This window comes from Sebastes umbrosus, chromosome 21, assembly GCF_015220745.1.
Source record: "Sebastes umbrosus isolate fSebUmb1 chromosome 21, fSebUmb1.pri, whole genome shotgun sequence".
Lineage (NCBI taxonomy): Eukaryota > Metazoa > Chordata > Actinopteri > Perciformes > Sebastidae > Sebastes > Sebastes umbrosus.
In genome coordinates, this window is record NC_051289.1 from 9568200 (window position 1) to 9591165 (window position 22966).

The following is a 22966-nucleotide window of genomic DNA, read 5'->3' on the forward strand; positions in this document are numbered from 1 at the left end:
GACAATATATAAAGTCAATGAAACTCGTTTCTCTGGTTATCTGTGTGTTAACTCTGTGTACATAAGAGACGATGCGTGAATGCGGACGCTCGTAGTAACTGTAGATAAGTAAAAGTTATCTTTGGCCTGACTTGTGAAACTTGCAGTGTATCTTTTGCCCCAGATCTCCAAAATGATGCAACCCAAAGGTGATAAAGATCGACAGGTGTCGGGGAGAGGTGAAAGCCAAGCTATGTTATGAGAAAGCTATTATAACCCCGACTATGTTGATTATATAAGAAAGTAGGCGCCAATCAGTGGGCTTTGTGTAGGCTGGCTGGCAGCAGGTGTGGCGCGTGATGCCCTGGCAGCTTTTCGAGACTATGTCTATACTTAAATGCCCATGAGTGACACAGCAGGCTGCCATTATTCCTCAACAATCATGGTTTACTTTAATCGCCCCGTCTCGGATCCGCGTGTCAGCCTGTCTGTCAGGAGCTGAGACAGGGGCCGCGTGATATAACATAATCTGCTCTGCTTGGTGAAATCGTGCGACGTTGTCCCTTCAGTTTGAAACGGCTCTGTTTGTAATATTCAAGACAGGTGGCAATGAAAAGCACCCGTACTGTACATGCATGCGCAGATGCTCTCTGTTGGCATTGTATGAGAGTACAATTGTTTAACACACGTAAATAATAGCACAGACGTATCAAATTTGAATATTACATTCATTTTGGGAATGCAGACACGCAAACACGGACCTGAGCTTTCTTCATAATGACAGCATGTTTGTCAGACCACTGTTGCATAAATGTTTTGCAGGATGTCCTGGGTACGGGTCAGATTTTCTGGAACAATGGCCTGACTCACTCATGCATGCTCTCAGTCTCTCTTTGTATCCCTCTCTTTCAAACACAGGCAGCACGCATTTTGACTTTCTTTTATCTGTTTTTTTCCACAAGCACGGTTGTTTGTCTAATCGCCGCTTGTCCACTTTGCATTACACTTGACATCCATTCGATTTAAAGCTGTTGCAAGTGGCGTTCGAGACAATTAGGAACCTTAAGATTCACAATATAGTGCCTTTTGTGAGCAAGCGCCTGAGGAAAATGTTTGCTGCAGCAGAGCAGATTGCATCTTAGCTACACAACATTTAACGGAGGCATTGAGTTATTTCTAGACCTGCTCTAACATACTCTTGACACAGGTATATATAACAGCCCACTGACACTGACTATACAGACAACCCACCATCTTTGTACAGTAGTAGACATTTTCTGCTTTCTTTGACACTTCCAAGATCTATTTTCTCGACGCGCTCCTTCTCAGGGGGCTCTTTTCATGACTCTATAACTTCATATTCCTGTGTATAAGCTAATGTCGCCGTCTCAGTTTCACATTCATCATAGCTGTCAGAGCAAATGTGGCGTACAGAGGCAGCCGCTGCTGAAAAAGCAGAATCACAGGCTGCATGGTTTTGACTGAAGCGGGGGAAATCACTGGCGTGGAATGTACTGTAGGTGTGGAGCGGGTTGGAGCAGGTTTTACGGTGCTAATCAGCGGTTGTCCTGCGGTTTCCACATCTGGACGCTAAAGCGGGAAGTGGTTAGCCCGAGACAGGAAGTGGCTTTCGATGCGAGGCATTTTCAGACATAACCATAGTCAGAATGAGGATCTCTGCATGCATGCATGAGAAAGAAGAAGGGAGGGAGGGAGACAGAGGAGTTCATCTGGACTAAACTGTTGACCTTTGGAGGGGACACCTCATTTGTCAGATGTGGACTGGTGTGGAGAGGTTTAACTTAATTACCTCTTTCCACAGGGAGGCAGAAGGTCTCATTTGCAATTTCCTGCACTTTTATATGCGACTGCTTCCGATTTAACTTTCTTTGTCTGCTGTGCAATTCTTCTCCAGCTGTCACATTGTGTCTATTTAAACGTTTTTCTGGGGATTTGGCAGAAATAGAAAGCAATAAGGGCACTTAAAAGTAAAACAAGAAGTTAAATAGTTGTTGCTAGTTGCATAGTTACTTTAAAGGTGCTCTAGACAATATTCTTAGCATTAATATGGCAGCAAATAACTATTTACAATGTAAAGATATAGAAGAGTAATGTTTACCTGAGCAGAGAATGAAGTCGCTGTCCCTCTATGTGTTGTAATCCGAGCTTCTCCGTGCTGCAGGCCGTGCGTGCCTTTTTGTACAAGTTAGTGCAAAGTAATAATTCCACCAGGATGTAATTAAAAAATTAGTTATTAAAGTTGTTTTTTTTCAAAAGTATATGTTACATTGATTTCAGCTCTATAGCTGAGCCCTCATTTACTTCACCAAGTATGTTTTTTCATGCAATAAACTCATGACACATGCTACTTAAGTAATCATCTCTACAAGTGAAAGTTTGAATGCAGGTTGTTCTTCCTACGCTTTGGTATTTCAGAAAAATATTGGATTACACTGCCAGACCAGTCTGACATAATTACTACCTACAGGTGATGGAGGAAGCCAATATGACTCAACACTCCCAAGGGTGACACAGTAGCATACGAGAAGACCGAGCAGCAGCGTGGGAGGCCTGTTTAGACCCACCACCACCAAATACGCTCATAAATCATTCAGAGTTCAGATTAAATTTCCCAACACATGTCGGGCTTCAGGTGACACGTCAACTCCATGTGACCCTTCTGTTTTTAAAGGTCATTATCATCACCACGTATTAACAGTATAAGGGCCCATTTTTATTCATGTATTTTTAATCTGTGGGTGCTGCAGCCTAAGCGTATTTTAATGGAATTACAGGAGTTGTTGAGTGATGGCTCAGCAGTTTTGCCTGCTGCGTCAGGTCGCTGTGAAGGTGCATCACGTACAGTAAATGCCTGCACACTATAACTCAGCACATATATCCCATGGGGAGAAGGATGGTGATGAATGGAAATGCTCCAGGGGTATTTTATATTATTAATGATGGCAAACCATTTGTGCCCAAAGACTATATTTAGTAAGATATGGAAAAATGCCAGTGAGGGTTTTGGATAATATTTGCCATTGTTTCGTGTTGTTAATTGATTTCCAATAATAAATATATACATGCATTTGCATAAAGCAAGCATATTTGCCCACTCTCATGTTGATAAGAGTATTAAATACTTGACAAATCTCCCTTTAAGGTACATTTTGAACAGATTAAAAATGTGCGATAAATTGTGATAAACTATGGACAATCATGTGATTAATCACGATTAAGACTTTTTTCAGACTTTTTTTTAGACATTTTTTTCAGACATTTTTCAGACTTTTTTTTTTCGGACATTTTTTCAGACTTTTTTTTCCAACATTTTTCAAACTTTATTTTTCAGAAATTTTTTCCAGACTTTTTTCCGACTTTTTTTTCCGACATTTTTAAGACATTTTAAGACTTTTTATTTTTCAGACATTTTTTCCAGTCTTTTTTCAGACATTTTTTTCAAACATTTTTCAGACTTTTTTTTTTCGGACATTTTTTCAGATTTTTTTTCCAACATTTTTTCCAGACTTTTTTCAGACTTTTTTTTCAGACAACTTTGAACTTTTTAGATCACATGAAAAATTGCACTTTTATTAATAGTCAAAATCAGGATTTTTGAAAAATGAGGAAAAACGCTAACATTGTGTTATTTAATAAATGTTTTCCATATGAAATATTTTTTCACACTACATATGCATGCATGTCTTTGATATTCAACTTGTTCTGAGTTCATAGATACCAAACCCTTGATTGTGCTCCTTGTAGTTTCTGAGATACAGCAGTTTTCTTATCATAATATATCTAGTCTTTGGGCATATTAGACTACTGTTTTTACCTAAAATATAATGGAGTCTATTGCAAAAGTAGTAGTCCCATGTAACCCCCCAAAAAACAACGATTTGACAGATTTTGAACATTTCTTCACATTTGTGGTGAGGCAAGCCCAGAGAACACTACCACCAAAGGAAATTAAAAATTTCAGTTGTGGGCACAAAGGGGTTTATAGAAATGATCAAGTGTTGGGGTTTCCAGGATTTCTTTGTCAGTCCTCTGTAAACTAAATACTTGTGTTGAAGATATATTTGCTTTTAGCCTCTTTCTACTTTTCTTTGGTCTGCTGTCGACATTGATTTGTTTCCATGGCTCCTCTGTTTTGTTTGATGACCATCTCTTTTTCCATCTCACCCTCCCACTGGCACATCTTAGCCGTTTGCTTTTTATTTGCTTCTTCTTCTCTCCTTTTTTTTCTCTCCCATCAGTCTTTACAGGGCATGCTCTCCTCCCTTCACTCTGAGCTTGACATTCAGTGCTACTTGATGAAAATCCAATTGCCCCACAGAGTTCGTCAGCCTTTTATCTTTTATCTGCATCAGGCCATTGTGTGTGTGTGTGTGTGTGGCTATGTTGCATGTAGGCATCCCCACTAACATCTGCTGTGTGACCATGTTAGTGCCCCCGTGCATCTTAGCGTCTGACCTGTCTGTGCCTGCCAAGCACACTCGGCCGGCTGCCAGGATAAACCAGTTCTGGCCATGAATTCTCCCACAAATGTCAACTGCACTTAATATGAAAAGCTTAAATTCTTTATTTGTCCGTACGTGTATGAGAGAGTGTGAGAGTGTGGCAGAGTGTGCATGCAGGTGTGTTTTCAAGATAACCTGGTGGACCCGGGCCTTGTGTCTCCAGCTGCATTAGCTCTACAGCACCACACGTCCGCCAGGGAAGAAGAGCATTTCATAAAGAGCCCAGTGTTCACTGACCCCTCAGTCTTAGTCCCACCTCGCCTCCGCGGTGCAGATCACCTTACAGCGGCGCACAATAACCTCAATGGGCTCTGTAGTCTTGTCACACATCATGTTATTGTAGCCGTGGCTGGAGGATGCCACGTCATGTAGATCCGATTACACAGTAGCCAACTGATCTTCAAGTCTTGATGATCCTTAATCAGTGGTAAAAAAAGTACTAGTACTTAGTACTAGGGGTGTAAGAAAACATTGATACACATGAGTATCACAATATTATGTTTTGTAATGCTGTATAGATTCTCCAAAACACTGTCAATTTTTAATCAACCTCTTAAAACTCTGATGACCTGCCATCAGGCCCGGCCGCTATTCGATCTTTCGGAGGTTGTAGCCGGCTCAGTTTTAGAGATAGTGAGGGTCCTGCCATCATATGAAACTAGAAAACCTAAGGAATCCATTGGTACCAACCATGTCATACTAGCTTGTTGCGAAGGAGGCGAAATAAAGCTCCAAATTTAGGCTCAATTTTGGCAAGGAAAAACTGGCATGGCCATTTACAAAGGGGTTCTTTGACCTCTGACCTCAAGATATGTGAATGAAAATGGGTTTTATGGGTACCCACGACGCTCCCCTTTACAGACATGCCCACTTTATGATAATCACATGGAAATTTGGGCAAAAACCATGCCATTTTTTTGCATGCAGTATGTGTTTTTTCCTAAAATTAGATTTAAAAAATCGCAATATATCACCTTGCTTACAGCATCGCAATATATTGAATCGTTACCACTGCATCATGATGCGTATCGTATCACCAGTTTCTTGCCAATACACAGCCCTTCTTAGTACCCACACCGCAGGTTTCTATCTGATCTCTTTCAGTGTGTCATCATGCAGGTTTTGAGCTATAGACCCTGGCTCATGCGGGTGCATATGAAATCTAAAAGTTGAAACTCCTGTAGTATGATTAGAAGCTTCTTCATGCTTGATAACTTTTAGTTGCTGTGATGTGCTTGCGATGTGGCACTGAACAGTGTTAGATGTGAGAGCATGTATCAGTAACATACAGTATTAACTGCACTTTTGCATGACTGCAGTCGATTGGTTTATTTAGTTGTTGTGCTGGAGTCGAGCTCAAACATCAAAGGTGTTTTATTCCAGCTCGCTGAAGAATGTGTGTGTGACTCATAACACTTGACATTGTCAGAGCGGCAGATGTTTTCTAACTCCACCGAATGCATCATATCTTAAAGAATGTGTCTGACACTTATTGGAAAATGAGAACGCTTTGTTGTGACATTTCAAGACTGAAAAACAAATGCATGTACTGTGTCATTTTGTGTGAAATGTGTCCACGGTCTAACCCTTAACGTATCATTTTTCTATGTGCCTCCCCCTCCAGAGCAGAAGCCCAAAGCACGGCCCACAGCCCGGCGGCGGCGACCAGGTTGACCACCTCTCCCTGGCCTCCCTGGACTCGTTGGACGCCATGTCTGAGTCCGACGCACCCACAGCCTTCACCCGCGGCAGCCGGGTTCGCGCTAGCCTGCCCGTGGTGCGATCGACAAACCAGACTAAGGACCGCTCGCTAGGTACGCTATGTGTGAAGTTTTTTAATTGATGACAGTTGAGAAAAAATATCTGGATAAGACTTTGCTGCTTGTCTAGTAGTTCTGTTTCCCCAAACTTTTTATATCTGGTGTATTAAAAACTTATAGAGAATAAAGGCCATATCTCAAATCTTAAATTGACTTTGTGAATAGACCGAGGTGAAAGTGAATTGACATTAATCTTCTTGAATAACCTACATTTTGCAGCTCTTTTTAGCATAATCTTGGCACAACTTTAGAACTTTCTGAAATAACTCCCAACCACACCGTGATCTCACCGCTTCACCTTGTCCAAGTCTCTTCCCCCTCACTCCATCTATCTTCTCCTCTCCTCCCTCCGTCCTTCCTCCACCTCAGCTCGCGGCTCCCGTTTTAATTAGAATTCATTTCCTCTGTAGTGAAAGATTAGGGAATCCATCCACAATATGCCATCGTGTTATTGACAGGATTAGAAATGGGTCGTCTTATCAACACAAATAGGGCCTCATTTGCATCCATATGCAGACGCGCTCCGTGAGTTGTGCGGAATTAGGTTGCTGCGTTGGGGTGAGAAAGTGGTGGAAAGAGTTTGAGAAGTTCCCAAAACAAAGTGTGTAGTTTTTCAGGAGTCTTTAAAGGTAGCTCACAAATCAGCACGGCATCTGCCACCGGATAATAGCGACGCGTCTGAATGGCACGCCTTTTGACCAAAGTGAAAATGAATGGAACTATAGGGTGCCGTTTTCCACGCTTTTCCGTGCCAGCAGCGCCTCTTGCTTTGCTTGAGAAGCAAACCCTGTACAAAAACACTTTTGCTTTGCCACGCATGCATGCGCATACACACACAAACACACATGCCCTCTCTCTCTCTCTTTTTCCCTCTCAAAAACATCAGGACACAGCGTTATGACAGCGGGGGGTTATGGTGTGATAAAGGGGGAGGAGAGAAAAAGGGGCACCACTTCACTAGAGCGTCCCTCCCACAGCCTCTCACGCACACACACACAAACACACACTTCGCTGGGTCCCAACGGACATTTGGGGCTTAGTATCTCCTGCTTGTACTGTAGGAGTTGGCGCGTGGTCTTTTCCAGAGCATCATAAGACTTAAGAAAACAGGAAATCCTTAAAACCCCTAATGTGAGTATCAGATTTCATCTAGAGCGTGGCATCAAGTGTGTTGTATTTCAAGTTATTCTGTGGTTCTAATATAACTGCTTTTTTTTTGTTGCATTTCAAACTTTTGGGATATTAACGGACACAGAATGATGTTTTGCAGGATTGCGCTTAGTTTAAACTTTTGTGTGCCACTGGAGGAACATTTTTTAAAGCTCAGACAGTCTGCAGTGCCCATTTGGTCAGGAAACCCACTGGCCATTTGCTTCCAATCCTGAGTGAAACCAGCCGTTCAGGAATGTAACACGGCTCTTTGTTAGAACCGAGCTATTCAACTTTGTTGCGGTAAATTAAAAAAAAAAATTATGCTAAAGAATTCAAATCTTCATAATGCGTGCTCAATCAATGGCGCTTTGTCATCAAACTATTTCGCTTTAATCGCCAACATCTGGATGAAAACTAGCCGACTGTTAACATAACAGCTCTCAGGGGAAGGATGGAGTTATTTTGCAAATGGGCACTTTGTTAAGTTATTACTACCCAGAAACCCAGACAGACCAGAAAGAGCAATGATAGACTCAGCAATTTTATTTCCTGGATTTGCCCCCTCTCTGTCTCACCCTGTCTCGTGGAGCATGTAGGATCTTGTATAATATTTCACCGACATCTGGTAGCTTTTACTGGCTCTGTCCTTTTATGGGGTTACACCGAGTAAAACCATTCCTCCTTTCCTTTTAAACCGGCTATTTTTCAGTGCACAAATGTAATTGAAATGACTGATTTATGTGTATCACAACAAGTCTTTTGTCTTTCCCAATTCATGAAACTTGACATTCTGGACAATTCTCATGAAATATGACACAAAACTTACTTTGCTCTTTTCATTAAAGTTATATTGTTTCGACAGATAACTCCAATAAAAATCAGTGTTTGGAGCAATGAATCAGATAATAGAAGTAGAAATCTTATTTTTCTTCCCTGGCATTGTTTATACAAGTGCAGTGTGGGTGGGTGTGTCTATACATTATGTGGGGGAGACATCTGTTTTTGTAAAGCACAGTACAGAAGCCACACCCAGAGTTCAGAGGTTCAGGCTTTGGTCTTTTTGATGCACAACTTGTACTGTTCCACCCTGAGCATGCCGCCCTGCTTCTGCCCACTATTCCTGCCCCAACTCACTTTCTAAATATCAAATAATTTGTCTGGAACATACAGCATGCTGTTCTCAAACATGTGTGACACGAACATGAATTGAGTGGCAGGTTTAGTACAATACCACATGACTTACAAGTATACTACTGAAAATCTATCAGGACACCACAGAAAATGTTTTTTTTTATCAATTCAAATGCTTTGATGTCCTTTGGGCAACGATTGATGGTAAGCATTTATTCTGAAGCCTAATTCAAAAGTAAAAAAAAAAAGTTTTCCAAACCCACAAATGGGGACTTTAAAGGGCAGTTTACCATCCACATATTCAGAAACTTGAGAGGATGAAAGTGTTTTTCTATGCCAGCTGCTAGTGTTTGATGGTACACCAGTGGAAAAATGTGCAAATGGATTTTTGCTAATTATAATCTGGCCGAATATCTGCACTGGTCCAGGCTGGCTGTCCCCTCTTAGCCGATTAGTCTGCTAATGGTTGTTTTGGTCTTAGTCGACTAAGATTTCTTTAGTAAATTAGTCGTTTTTTATGCTTTTTCAGGCTGAATGTCTTATTTTCAATAAACCTATGAGCACATCTCTGGTAAACACAAGATTTAAAGTGGTGCTTTTTTGTGATTCTTTGTGGAGAAACTCAGTTTTACAGATCTGTCGATTAAATCGACTAATCGATTAGTTGACAAAGTAGTTTGGGTGTTAGTCGACTAAGAATTTCTTCGGTCGAGCGCAGCCGCAGTCTAGGCACTGAGCAGCCATGACCAGACGTTGTGATGTGGGCAGAGAGTTTTCACAATAGGGCTGCGTATTGGCAAGCATCTGGCAATATGATATGTATCATGATACAAGGGTTATGATTCAATATATTGTGATATTGTAAGCAAAGCGATATATTGCAATTTTTAAAAAAAATCTAATTTTATAAAAACATTCCTAGTATAAAGAACACACCACCATATGCATAAAATCTGAGTAAAACAACTTTATTCATGCAATCAGAACAGTGGGATCTGCATTTGCATTTATCACAGTCCCTGTAACATCCAACATCATAGCACTACTTTGAGAGGGCACATACACTGAGAGGGTGCATCTCTTTCTCACAAACTGCAATAAGGATGCCTTTATGTTTGACCAGCTCTGTTGTTGCATTGTTTTCTGTTCTTACATTATTCCAGGAAGATGAGAAGTTGCAGAAAAAGGTCCAAATCCAGATTTTGACCAACTTTTATTGAGTAAATTCTCAACAATAAGTCTCTAGTTTCAGTCGCTAAGTCAATCCTTAAGACTAAAAGCCCTCCAGTGCTGCATAATTGTTTTTTACTGTTAAGTAGCTGCATGAAGTGTTAGCATTAACAGATTAACACTGAACTTCTTCAGCATCTGATCATAATCTGTGAGAATAATAATATAATAAGAGAAACAAAACAGTGTATTGCGCAAGTTGCAGAGATCACATGCCTGTCTTAGTCATAGGAAACATTCCCATTCATTAAAAGGAAGTTTGCTTCTGGCTAATCACCCTGCTCCCCTGCTTTCTCTCTGCAGGTGTGCTGTACCTGCAGTACGGGGACGAGACCAAACAGCTCCGCATGCCTAATGAGATCACCGGCATCGACACCATCAGAGCTCTGTTTGTTAGTGCCTTCCCGCAGCAGCTCAACATGAAGATGCTGGAGTCGCCCAGCGTCGCCGTGTACGTCAAAGACGACATGAGAAATATGTACTACGAGCTCACTGATGTCAGGTAAAGACGTATGTTTGTGTGTGGCAGATACAGAATATGTATTGGATAGCATGCATTGTGTTTAACAGGGCATCCAAGGTTCATAATGCTCCATAGTTTCAGTCTTTCCTTTTCCCCTCCCTGAGAACTTCCTGTCTAAACTCCCCCCGCACAGGAAGTGTCACAGGCCAGGAAAGCTTCTTGCTTCCTTTTTCCATCATGTTTAGTAGGAGGAGGGTTATTTGGAGATGAAGCCCTTTGGCAAAATGTCTCCGATATACCCAAACAAACTGAAGAGCACTCTTGAGAGACTTGGATGACTTGTCCTCTCTCCTCTGGTAAAAGTTTGACTCTAGAAAGTTTGACAATGTGAGCTTTTTTTAAACACTTTTTGAGGTATTTTTTTATGCTTTTCAGAGTTTAGTTTCCAAAGTATTGTGTACTGTGTTTCACTTACAAGCGCACAAACACACATATACAAGCTCACTGCTTTTTCTTGTTCCTTGTATCCTCCTGGTTTGGTATTCACCAGCATGTCTTATCAATAACACAGCAGATTTTATGTGCCGAGACAGTATACAGCCTTAGTTGTAGTTGTTTTTCAGAAGAAAAAAACTCTTAAAGACATAAGAAACTTTGCCCCTTTTCTCTCCAGAGTTTCTGCTCTAGTGCGATGTGTACTTTGTGACTAATTCTTTATCAGGGCTGTAAAAAAAAAGTGTCTCGTGGTTCCTTAAGGTTGGTACGGGTGTCCAGGGTGCAACGCCATAGTGAGAGCAGCTCAAAGAAAGAGAGTACCCGCTCTCGGTTTATGTAGTCGAGCCACGTTTGAAGACAGTATTAGTAGATGATTTTAGAGATTTAGAGGAAATGTCATATGACAGAGGGCTGTCAGAGCCTCTGTCAGGGTACGTGCCCTTGGCAGGGTTGAGGCAGAGGCTGAGATCCAGACTGTATCAGGATCGCCCGCTGTCTGATGGTGATATCTGGGCTGTCTATTTACAACGGGACACCTCTTCCCCCTACAGGAACATCACGGATCACTCCTGCCTGAAAGTGTACCACAAAGACCCGGCGCAGGCGTTCAGCCACGGGCCGAGACCTGCCAATGGCGATGCCAGGGTGAGTACTGACACAAATGCTAACACACAGCAGTGAAAACGAATTGTCTCGTTAACAGCAGCGACTGCCGGCCAGACTTGTTGCATTCTCACATCCTGTTTGCAGTTAAGGGAAGGAATGTCCCCCTGCCTCTTCTTAATCTGTTTAGAGGGGGTCTCATATTGTTCTCCCGGGGGCCTGCGGTCGGGCCTCGCCTCTACGCTCTGGTGCAGCCTGCTTTAGGGACAATTGGACTCAAATCTCACGATTATTTTCCTTGTTCATTCTTCCCCCAATATCAACTCTAATCTCTTTCTCTTGTTCTGATTCCAGCATGTTGGTTTCCTGCTGATGTAACAAAACTAAAGCCCCAAAGAACCCTTTTTTTCTCAAATGTTCCTCCTCTAATCCGCCTGACCCTTTTTATCTAACCCGCTGCTCCTCTCCGCCTGCCGCAGATTTCCAGGCGGCGGTTGCGTCGCCATTGTGATACTGCAAAAAATTACATTAACCTTCGCTATAATCCCCATTGCCACATACTGTATGTGTCACGCGAGTGTAAAGTGAAATTGATAACGTTTTAAAGGAATGATGAGGCTAACATGATGGCGGTTTAAGAGGTGCCGGTTCAGATGGCGTGATGACTTTGAGGTGCTGCTTTTTATTCTTCCGCTGCTGACAGGCGAGTCGCTTCAGCTGGCTCCGTGTGACAGGGTCCTTCAAGGGGAGGTGAACAAAAGACAATGGCAAAAAAGATACACGTGAAATGGGAATTTAATAGTGCAAACAGTTTAAGAGCAGGAAAGTTTGCAAGCTGGCCACAGCAGAAGAACACAACATTAATTGTGTGGAGCTTTTTTGTTCATTATTTTCTGAATCAGCACGATTGAAAAGTACAACTGGACTGAAATGCATTGAGCAAAGAGAAGCAAGGCAACTTTACGAGGGCTCTTGTGCAAACATTGTGAAATCTAGGCATGACGTAGAGATATGCTGAACAAGACTGTTGTCATGAATAGTTCTGTCACTGTTTAACCAAGCAGCAATTGACACAGATACAAAGCCAGGACATGGTTGTGGGGCGTGGAGGCAAGCTGGTTGATGAATGACACAGGACGGCACCTTCGAAAGAAAGTAGTTAGAGGAAATTTGTTGCATTAATCCAAAAATATACACTCAACGGCCACTTTATTAGATACACGGTGTTCTTCTGCTGCTGTAGCCCATCTGCTTCAAGGTTCGACGTGTTGTGCGTTCAGAGATGGTATTCTGCATACCTTGGTTGTAACGAGTGGTTATTTGAGTTACTGTTGCCTTTCTATCATCTCGAACCACTCTGCCCATTCTCCTCTGACCACTGACATCAACAAGGCATTTGGATATTTTCTCTTGTTCGGACCATTCTCTGTAAACCCTAGAGATGGTTGTGCGTGAAAATCCCAGTAGATCAGCAGTTTTTTAAATACTCAGACCAGCCCGTCTGGCACTAACAACCATGCCACGTTCAAAGTCACTTAAATCCCCTTTCTTCCCCATTCTGATGCTCGGTTTGAACTTCAGCAAGACGTCTTCACCACCTCTAGATGCCTAAATGCATTGAGTTGCTGCCATGTGATTGGCTGATTAGCTATTTGTGTTGACAAGCAATTGAACAGGTGTGCCTAATAAAGTGGCCGGTGAGTGTATATTCTTATTGCAAAATTTAAGGCCGCCCTTCCCCCACAAACATATTGGCAAGTTTCAATATTCAGACACAAACACAGACATTGTATACTCTATTCTTGGCAGTTGATAACTCGGACTGAAAGTTTGTTTTGTTTGCCTTTTAAAGAGTCCTCTAAAGAGAAAGTCTTTCTAGTTGTTGGCAACACCTTTTAATAATGAAATAGAAACGCTGGCGCTCAAAGCAAAAGGGCAAATACTACAACCTAATGAGCTGTACACCTGTTCAAACACTTTTTTTAGGGGATGGGGGGTATACTTTACATCTGTTTGGGCTATTGAGTGTCCTCTTGTCTTGCATGGAGGAATGCCAGGCTTTGGATCAGATTTAAAGCATCATCTGCAGTTACCTCTGTTATTGATCGAAGCTTTCTGGCCAACCAGAGCTGTCTCTACTTATAAAAACAACCGTCTTATCTGTCACTGATTGATTTAAGGTGGACAGATGGACACAGTAACTGATGAGTAACTCAATACGCTGAACAGGCAGCAGACAGTTAGAATAAAGAGGCGTTTTCTTACGCTTGAAGCTTCTCTTTTGTCACGTTTCATTAAAGGAAAAAGCAGAAATTTTAAATGTTAAAGGTGTTATTGATAACATTTATAACATTCAGCCATTAGACGTCACATTCTCCCTCCACAGTTCCATTAAATTCACTTCACAACAAGTCATTGCCAGGCATTTACCGTCAATCTCAGCCGTTTATCCGTTTTTTCCACACTAACCCAGAGATACCACGTGACACCAACGTCGTTTTACTATTAGCTCACAAACCTTGTTAGAAGCGGGAACCAAACTTCAGATATCTTCCACAGAGATAAACAAAACATTCATTTTGGATCCACCAACATTTTTAAAAGGATTAATTCGCAATCCTAATTTTCTTCACCTTTCTAAAAGCTCTCTGAAAGATGTGATATTTTTTAAAGAAATATTCGTCTACATAAAAATGTTATCAATGAGACCTTAAATCCGTACTCATGTAAGGGATCGTGCCAAAAGCAGTGTAGTTGTATTCATAGAATAGTCAATAGTGGCTGTCAGAAGTGATGTTATGTACACATAGCTGGAGGAGATATTTTGTAAACAGAGGTTCAGTTATTGGCGAAACCTCTGATCTGTTCTCCGTAGGGCAATCCACTCAATTTTGGTATATATTAAAAAATGAAAAAGTTGAATGTCTTGTTTTTACTCACAATTATCATAATTAGCAGGAAGTTCCCGTCAACACCATTATGTACACAACAGCATAGTACATGCAGCCATAGAGCTATTTAAATGCTGACACACTACTGCAGGCTCGGCAGTTTGTGAATCATCTCCAGCATGCCAAGAGATCGAGGCGACTTTGTGCGCTCCTACCAGACATGCTGCCCTCATTATTGGAAGCTTAAGAGCGCGATGGAAACAGAGAGAGAGAGTCCATGAGTCAAACTCAAACCAAATGTTTCTCAACGCGGTCTCTCATTTGCCTGACATGGTCTCGTGTGTTTATCTTTCAAGCCTCTGTTTTGTCTCAAATCAGAAATGTACGCGTGTTTTGCAGACAAATATAGACCGGCTTTATAAAGTTAGTGTATTTTAAGCAAAGAACGGTTAGTCTTCCAGAGGTGTAACATCTGTTTGGGATTGAAAAGTTATTCCTCTTGGACCAAATTGTTCTTATGAAGCTGGGCTGGAATTGGCAAACGCAGTCAGAGATGTTATTTTGGGCTCCTGGAGAAATTCCAGCACAAGAGGGCAACTTTTCTTTTCATGTGTGTACCCACCTTGGATAGTGAAAGCCATTAGGGTTTGATGATGACTGCAGGAGCTCTTTTCTTCTTATATTTCCTATTATATGTAGTGTTGCATGGTCAGACTTGTTGCTGCCATATTTATGAGCTGTGTGTGTTTTCACTGCCAGCAGGTTTCTTTCTTTTTTCTCCCTTTGTTATCACAGCCAAGCCTGAACCCTTTGTTACTGTACACTTTGAGCAGTTGTTGTTTTCCAGTTCGTGCACACATTCACACACATGTCACACCCACTGTATTATTCCCTTTCCTGTATTAATCTGTATTGGCACTGGGGAAAAAATAAGTACAGGCAACACTGAAAAAGCAAAGTGTCAAAAACTGTACCTGAAGTTTTTGAAGGAACTTTGCATAAGGTTTCGACTTGTCTTCTTATGTAGGTGTGACCCGTGATGAGTCATACCTTGAAGAAACAATTGCTTGTTTGTTTGACAGCGGCAGAGGGTTTGATAGGAAGAAAGATGGATTGGATTCGGCCCAGCATGAGACGCTCCTCAGCTCAGTGTTACCATGCCAGTATATCACATTATATATCCACGGGTTATATCACTGTTTACACACTATATCTCAGGTGTGCTAGCTAGCACAGAGAAATGTTTACTTCTATGGAAAATGAACTGGAGCCTTGGAATAACTTAACTCAGTATATTGTTGTCATTCTTTCCTTTATGACTTCAAAAGTTTGAACTCAAACTAGTCTACTACTGTATAGTGCCTTCATGAATCCACAAGTTTTAACTCAAAGTGCAGCGAGGCGATGTAACTGTGGCCACAATAGACAATAGGGAATGGGAATCGCGGAGCATTCTGGGGCGCACCGTCATTTTTATGGTGGTAGCGTACAGAGCTACGGTCGACCATCATTATCAATGTCAGTCGTCATCATCAGAAATGTATAATGTACGTGCGAAAGACAAATACCCATATAAAGAGAAGCTGATGGAGGCAAAGGGGCGATATATTACAAAATTGAAGTTAGTTTATGAGATCGATCCTTACGATTTTAAAGGAGAACCTTGACAGCTTGCCACCAATTACGGTCTCTGATGTGTTTTGGCGTTAGTGAACACTAGCCACCACAAGCTACTGAATCAACACAATCTGAAAGTGTATGAAATTGAGAAAAGGTTTGTTTTGCTGCTTTAAGTTCAACTTTTGACCTGTAAAAGGAAGAATGTGGTATTTCTACTTTAGAAAGTGACATTCTCGCTTTAACTAAGCTGTCAATATGGAAGTAGGCCAAGAGGAAGTGATGCAAATATTTGACAAAGCTAAGTGTCAAGAAATGTGACAAGACAATTGAAAGTTGTCATACTTCACACCGCAAGTGGCTCACCACGTTAACCAGATTTCCTTTTACTTCTACTGTGGACCTGTAAGACTTTCACCTCTTTGTTTGTAGTTTTACCACCTGCAATCTGAACACTCATATATTTCCCTGAACCCGGAAAGCCACTCTAGTTAAATGAGGTTAGGTTTATTGTACGTTAGCCTTCAAGGGTCCTTTATGGGTGGTCGGACTAAAGAAGGCTCAGATTAGCTGACGGTTTAAATGGACTGAACTAGACAGAGCTTGTTGAAAATTAACCAGCTACCTTCTCTCCCTGGAGGTGCACATGTAAGCTGTTTTTAGAAAGCCCAAGTCTGTCCGAGAGAGCAATCAGAGATTTATTTAAAATTGTAGTTTTAAGGTGAAGTGATTTACCTTTTATTCCAAAGAAATAATCTTGTTTAATAGAAACCTGTGGCTATAACATCCAGGACTTTGACTGAAATGCTGTACTCTGGGGATGGTAGCTTTGCGAGTAACTATTTTCTACTTCTGAAAAAATTGCTGACAGTGTTTTCTTTGAAAAGCAACAGTGTAAACTGAGTTAGATGGATGTTTTTGTTTCTAGGGCACTTCAGTCCAGAAATACAGGATATATACAAAATAAACAGTAGCTGAAGCCCTCAAGTGGGCCTAAGTATGCAGTCTGGTTTACCAATCCTGCATTTATTTATTTTACTTTTTATTCATTATTTGAGGTTGTTTATATTTGCTTAGTGTATATTAACATGTCTATATGATTTTGTGCTTTTGCAGATGCACAGTGAGATGGTGCATGCCGTTCGTGATGGCCCACATCCTCTGAGACAGCCCCCCATGGGTCCCCCACCACACCACCCCATGCAGGGAGCACTTCCTCCGAGCCCCCACTCCATGCCCCCATCCCCCTCCAGAATCCCATTCGGCCCACGGCAGGGATCTATACCTGGCAACGCCACTCTCCCAAGGGATCGGCTGTCTAATGCCAACCCTCCGGCCCGCTCCATCTCGCCCTGTCCCAGCGCCATCCTGGAGAGACGGGACGTCAAGCCGGATGAGGACCGGAGCACTAAAAGCCACAGTCTATCCAGGGGAAATGAGGGGTTGTATGCAGACCCGTACTTGCTCCATGGACCACACCAAAGCCCTGGGCTTGATGGTCCAGATCATGTCATGGGGGGATTTCACCGTGCCTCCATCCGCTCCACAAGCTCTTACAGCGGGCCCAGCCCAACAGACACTATGGATCACCCCTCTCTGTACAGGCAGAAGTCCAGAAACAGCCAGCTGCCTACGTTGGGCTCCAAGACTCCTCCACCATCCCCTCACCGGATGACGGAGGTACGGATGATTGACATCCATGGCGGGCCTCCTCATGGCGGGCCTCCTCATGGCGGGCCTCCTCATGGCATGCCACCTCATGGTGTGCCTCCTCATGGCGTGCCACCTCACGGCGTGCCACCTCACGGCATGCCACCACATGGTGTGCCACCTCATGGTGTGCCACCACATGGTGTTCCCATGGATAGAAGCTCACCTGTGCGCCAGTCCTTCAGGAAGGAGGAGGTGGCAGGGACCAAGCCCCGGAACAACATGGGATCACCTGTAGTTTCAGACCTCCAGGGTCACCTCCAGGGGCCCATCCCAGCGGCCAATGAGCATCAGACACGGTAAGACACGGACATTACACACAGTGGGCTGGTGGGATTGTTAGAATTAGGATTACGACATTGCATGGGAGCATGGACTAACTCTGCATCCCAGTTTCATCCTAACCGTGAGCTGCTGATTTTCAATCCCCGGCTCTGACTGTTTCATCATCCATGACTAAAGGCAAGAATATATAACCCACCCTGTCACTTTCTTGAGCGTCAAGAGCTGCACATTAAGAACAGCAGACTACTGCACATGATAACGCATCAGTTTGGTTTGTGTATATAACCAGTTCTGCTTATCTGACCGTTGTTTTCACAGTCTCTATTCAAACTATGGAGCTGACGGTGTTGATTATTACAGAGTGTGTAGAGCCAGACATAGCTATCACCACTGAAACAATATAGTATCTGGAGACCCCGTTAAGCCACTGTATATTTTTCTGTTACTCCGTCACTATTGTTCCAACAACAAACCCTCTGCAGAGCCTATTCAGTTTGGATAATCCAGCAGACATTTTGGTACCTGGATTAGGTTTATCCACTATGACTGAGAGCACATAAACATACTCATAGAAAGAGGGATGCTTGCCACTTAGCCAGGCAAACGTGGTTTCACTAAAAATGTGCATACGTAGGAAAACCAAAGACAATATTGACCAGGTTGAATAAGTATTTTAAATGGCCCAATCAGTCAAACAGATCAGGTCAGACCACCTGGGCAGCCCATTAGAAATGCCCTGGGAAACTGGGAAAAGAGTGTTGGAATTTGAATAGGAAAGTACTGTACTTCACTTTCAACATAAACACTCTCTAGCTGTCATAGAATTTATTCATGTGAAATATGCTGTATTGCGCCGAGGTTAGGCATTGTTGTGTCTGTCTATTGTCTATAGCACAGCTAAACCCCCATTTGTCCCCGCTGTGTACTCAGCTATCCTTCCTCAAGATAAATGATGACATCTGAAAACAAAAGTTGTTCTCTTTTCCAACCTCTAGGCTTACCAAGCAATCTTCAGTGTAAGGTCCCCTATTCACCCCTCTGGTGTTTGGCTTTCTTAACGCAGTGTTATTTTCAAATTGTCCCTTCATTCTCTTCCGAGCGGCCACTGCTCGGTGACAAACTCCTGTTTTATTTAAAAAACAATATGGCTCGAACACCCTGGGTCCGGACCTCGGGGTTGTTTTCTTGTCTTGAGTCGTCCATCTTTTTTATTCCATTTGGACTTTGTGGAAAGAGTCAACTGTGCACTGTTGTAATTCAAACACTATTTATTTTGACCATAGTCAATATTTAATCAGGACATAATTGCAAATCAATTGCAAACGATTCTCCACTGTGTATTAATCCAACACAGTCTTACGTCAGTTTTGTGAAATAGTCATGAAATTGAATCTATTTGATTCGTGTACATAGACACAAATTTCCCTTTTTTTCGTGATGCTCAGCACGAATTTCAACAACGTATTTTTCATGCTTTTTCCGACGAATGTGCAGCAACACGTGACGCAAATGTCAATTTCCGCAGTCTTTTCAAAATAAAACTACTCAGTTAGGTTAAGGAATAGATCGTGGTTGGTGTTAAAATAACTCCAGAAGTGCTGTAACTTAAGTACGGAAGTTACGTTACAAATAAGTCAACTATAACTTTTGGTTTCACACGGGACATGAACACCGGTCTCCTGGTTGAAGTCCTGTGTTTTCCGACCCAGCGATCCACCCCGACCTCCTAGCTATACTATACTCCATACTTCTTAGTTCACAATTACGTGGATTATATACGAATTGATTTCTGGCTGAACATCACAAAAGAAATTGAAATTTGTGTCAATGTACACGAATCAATACATTAAATTTCACGACAAATTCACGAACTGCTGTGCGACTGGGCTGAATAATCCCTAAAGAAATAACCGAAAGCTTCATGGTCAGGTAATTAAAAACAATTGATTATTCTGAGCTGATATTTGCTCTAGTGGCAGCTGTAATATCCAATAGGCCTCCCTTTTGAAAGTAGAATTTTCTGATGTTTCTGCAGAGTGCGAATGAAGGCTATGGAGCAACAGATTGCCAGCTTGACTGGTCTTGTTCAGCATGCACTTTTAAAGGAGCCAAACACTAGTGGCACCAAGGAGCTACTAAGGTAAGCAATCACAGTATAGGACAAAGTGAGGCATCAGGGGAAATGGAGTTTCAAATGAAAAGCCTGGCCATCCAGCCAGAGCGGGAGAGATAAAGTATCCCCTCTATAATGGCCATATCAACCCACTTAAATAGCATCTGGTGAAGAGGAAATAGGTTTGACTGTGAATCTGATATTGAAGTCATTTGCTCTTCTAGATAAATGGCCACTATGTATCTGGCTGCATTTCAACTCTTTGCATTTCTCTGTGGAGACCTTGTGTTAATGTTTGCCTCAAAGGTCTGTGACTGCAGTGAATTTTTATGCTACACCGATGAAGCTTGTTAACATCATTAACATCATTTTAACCTCTCTGGTTTGTCAGTCTTTCCCATCATACTTTGTTGTATTGTGTTTGCTCCTACTAATACAAACCAAAAGTGCACCTAATAATGATTTTTCGCAACCAAAATCCTGCTCTTATGATTTTTTCTCTGGCTGCAGCGAGAGACCGCCGAAGACATCCTCTCCAGCCCACAGCGCACACAGCTCAGGTTAGTGTCATTATTATTCTGCTCTACTTTTTTCCTCTCTAAAGAGTTTTAGCGCCATAATGTCTTGTGCAGACAAGCCCACACATCAGTGTCAGTCAACAGTCTGCAATGAGCAGCGCTGGAGGGAGGGAAAACAAAGTCTTTGCTTGTCATCGGTTCGTATTTCCTTACAATCCTTTACCCCCGTACGGTACATCCAGTTTAATAGGAGATAAGAGCCGGCAGAGCTAACACAAGCTCCTCAAAGCACTACTTTAAACAAGACGTTATTACTCCTCAAGCCCACCAAGATGATTCAGCGATTCAGCGATTCAGCCTCGGCTCTGTGGCCAGATCTTGGTTTGATAAAAAAAATCTGCAACCTCACCAGTGGCAGAACAAAAACACACAACACTATTCATGCGCCTTGAGAGCTAATCTCATGTCTCATGACACATTTCATATGTAGCTTTCGGAGGGATTTACTTGTCATGTTGTGCTCGAGTGAATCTCCAGAACATCAGAAAAGTTACAGCGTCGGCTTTGATCTCGCCAGACTGCTTCTACATCAAACACGAGAAAGCAGTGACACTTCTTTTTTTTACAATTCTTCAACTGCTTCTTCGTCGTCAACACACAGCATGCACTTCTTTTGATGGACATTTTCTCCCCAAGGCCCAGCCAGCAGCAGTGTGCGTTGTAACCTGTACTTCAGGTCTAGGCAGCTGTCAGGTTATATGTAAGGACTATGTTGTGAATAGAGATTTGGGATTATGGAGACAAAAGATTGTTCTTGTACTGCCCCGACAGAGAGTGAGTTTCTGCGTCAAGGGAGATTAGAGTGCACTCTGAACATTACCTGACCTGTTGTGTAACTCACAGGCAGGGACACTACTTTCTTTAATGGACCTCATGTTTCTGAGGTGAAAGGATTGGTTCTCCCAAATTACAAAACACATATTTTATCACTTACATCTAATGTTACCTGGCCAAGCGCATAGTTTTGGTTTTATTTGCCCACGCTTTGAGATATTCATCTTTAAGATTTCTGCCTCAAAGCCCATACGATAGAGCTCAATAGTGACAGCCTATTTTTTGAACGTCTCCGGATCCAGAAGTGAATTTCCCATTAATTTACTCCTTTTCAGAAAATCCTTATATAAAGGGTTTCAAGCATGGAACCAACCAGCTATGAGACGATTTGATTCGGAGCAAAAAAAAACATTGGAAAACTGAAAAAAGGCAACGGTGCAAGACTGTGTACATAATGTAACATCATTTAAAGAGTGAAGGAACTACTCATCCCATAAACTATTTGCGAATGGCGACTCGCAGCTTCTGAAAACTTCAAACGTTTAAACATAACTCATGTCGAAATTAAATGAAGACAGATTCAGGAACAGCATGTCTTATTTCTCACCTTAAATGTTTTCAGAAACACATTTCGGTGAACTATTTTTGTAGTATTAGTAGTTATTAAAATATTTAATCACAATTAATCCCAAATTAATCACACATTTTTTATCTGTTCAAAATGTACCTTAAAGAGAGATTTGTCAAGTATCTAATACTCTTATCAACATGGGAGTGGACGAATAAGCTGCTTTTTTCAAATGTATGTATATATTTCTTATTTAAAATCAATTAACAACACAAAACAATGAAAAATATTGTCCATAAACCCTCACAGGTACTGCATTTAGCATAAAAAATATGCTCAAATCATAACATGTTAAACCCAAGCCCAACAGGCAAAAACAGCTGTCAGTGTGTCAGTGTGCTGACTTGACTATGACTTGCCCTAAACTGCATGTGATTATCATAAAGTGGGCATGTCTGTAAAGAGGAGACTCGTGGGTACCCATAGAACCCATTTTCATTCACATATCTTGAGTGCAGAGGTCAAGGAACCCCTTTGAAAATGGCCATGCCAGTTTTTCCTTGCTAAAATTTAGTGTAAGTTTGTAAGAATATGAATGGGATTTGTGGTGCTCACAGCATTGAAAAATTGAAGTCTTCAATTCAACCCACTCCGAGGAAACATGGATTGGATCCATTTATTAACCAATATTATAACGGACTCGCTCTACCTCAGATGACCGTCCTCTGTTTTTAGTTGTGCGATGAAAATATAAAAAAAGGTCATGCTGGAGTTTTTGAAAGGATTAAATTCAATTATTATTGCTGTTGGCCATTTAGGGACGCTCACCCAAACCACAAATATTACCTCCCTTGGTTTCCATGGTTTCAACCTCTCCTCCGTCTCTAGCGGTGTCTGAAATGCCGAAATCAGCTGACAGACATTTCAGAGGTGCAGCCAATATGAGTGCCAGCCGGTATATTATGTGTGCTTATTGTGCGGGAGAGAAGAAAAAAAAGACAGCCGCAGAGAGTTCAGACAATCATTGCTAAACA

General features: G+C 41.9%; 1 protein-coding gene across 16 annotated transcripts in view; it reads left to right on the forward strand.

The window, feature by feature from the left end:
• si:ch211-285f17.1 (sickle tail protein homolog) overlaps window positions 1–22966 on the forward strand; it is a 123980-nt gene that overhangs the window by 87691 nt on the left and 13323 nt on the right. For 12 of the 16 annotated variants that reach the window (XM_037757367.1, XM_037757359.1, XM_037757363.1 and 9 more), the window contains exons 3-9: window positions 4239–4319; window positions 6127–6316; window positions 10139–10337; window positions 11345–11438; window positions 17021–17913; window positions 19935–20039; window positions 20523–20572. In XM_037757367.1, the coding sequence (XP_037613295.1) occupies window positions 4239–4319; window positions 6127–6316; window positions 10139–10337; window positions 11345–11438; window positions 17021–17913; window positions 19935–20039; window positions 20523–20572 (1612 nt within the window). The remainder of the gene's footprint in view (window positions 1–4238; window positions 4320–6126; window positions 6317–10138; window positions 10338–11344; window positions 11439–17020; window positions 17914–19934; window positions 20040–20522; window positions 20573–22966) is intronic. The other 4 variants (XM_037757361.1, XM_037757371.1, XM_037757370.1 and 1 more) reach the window with 2 other exon arrangements.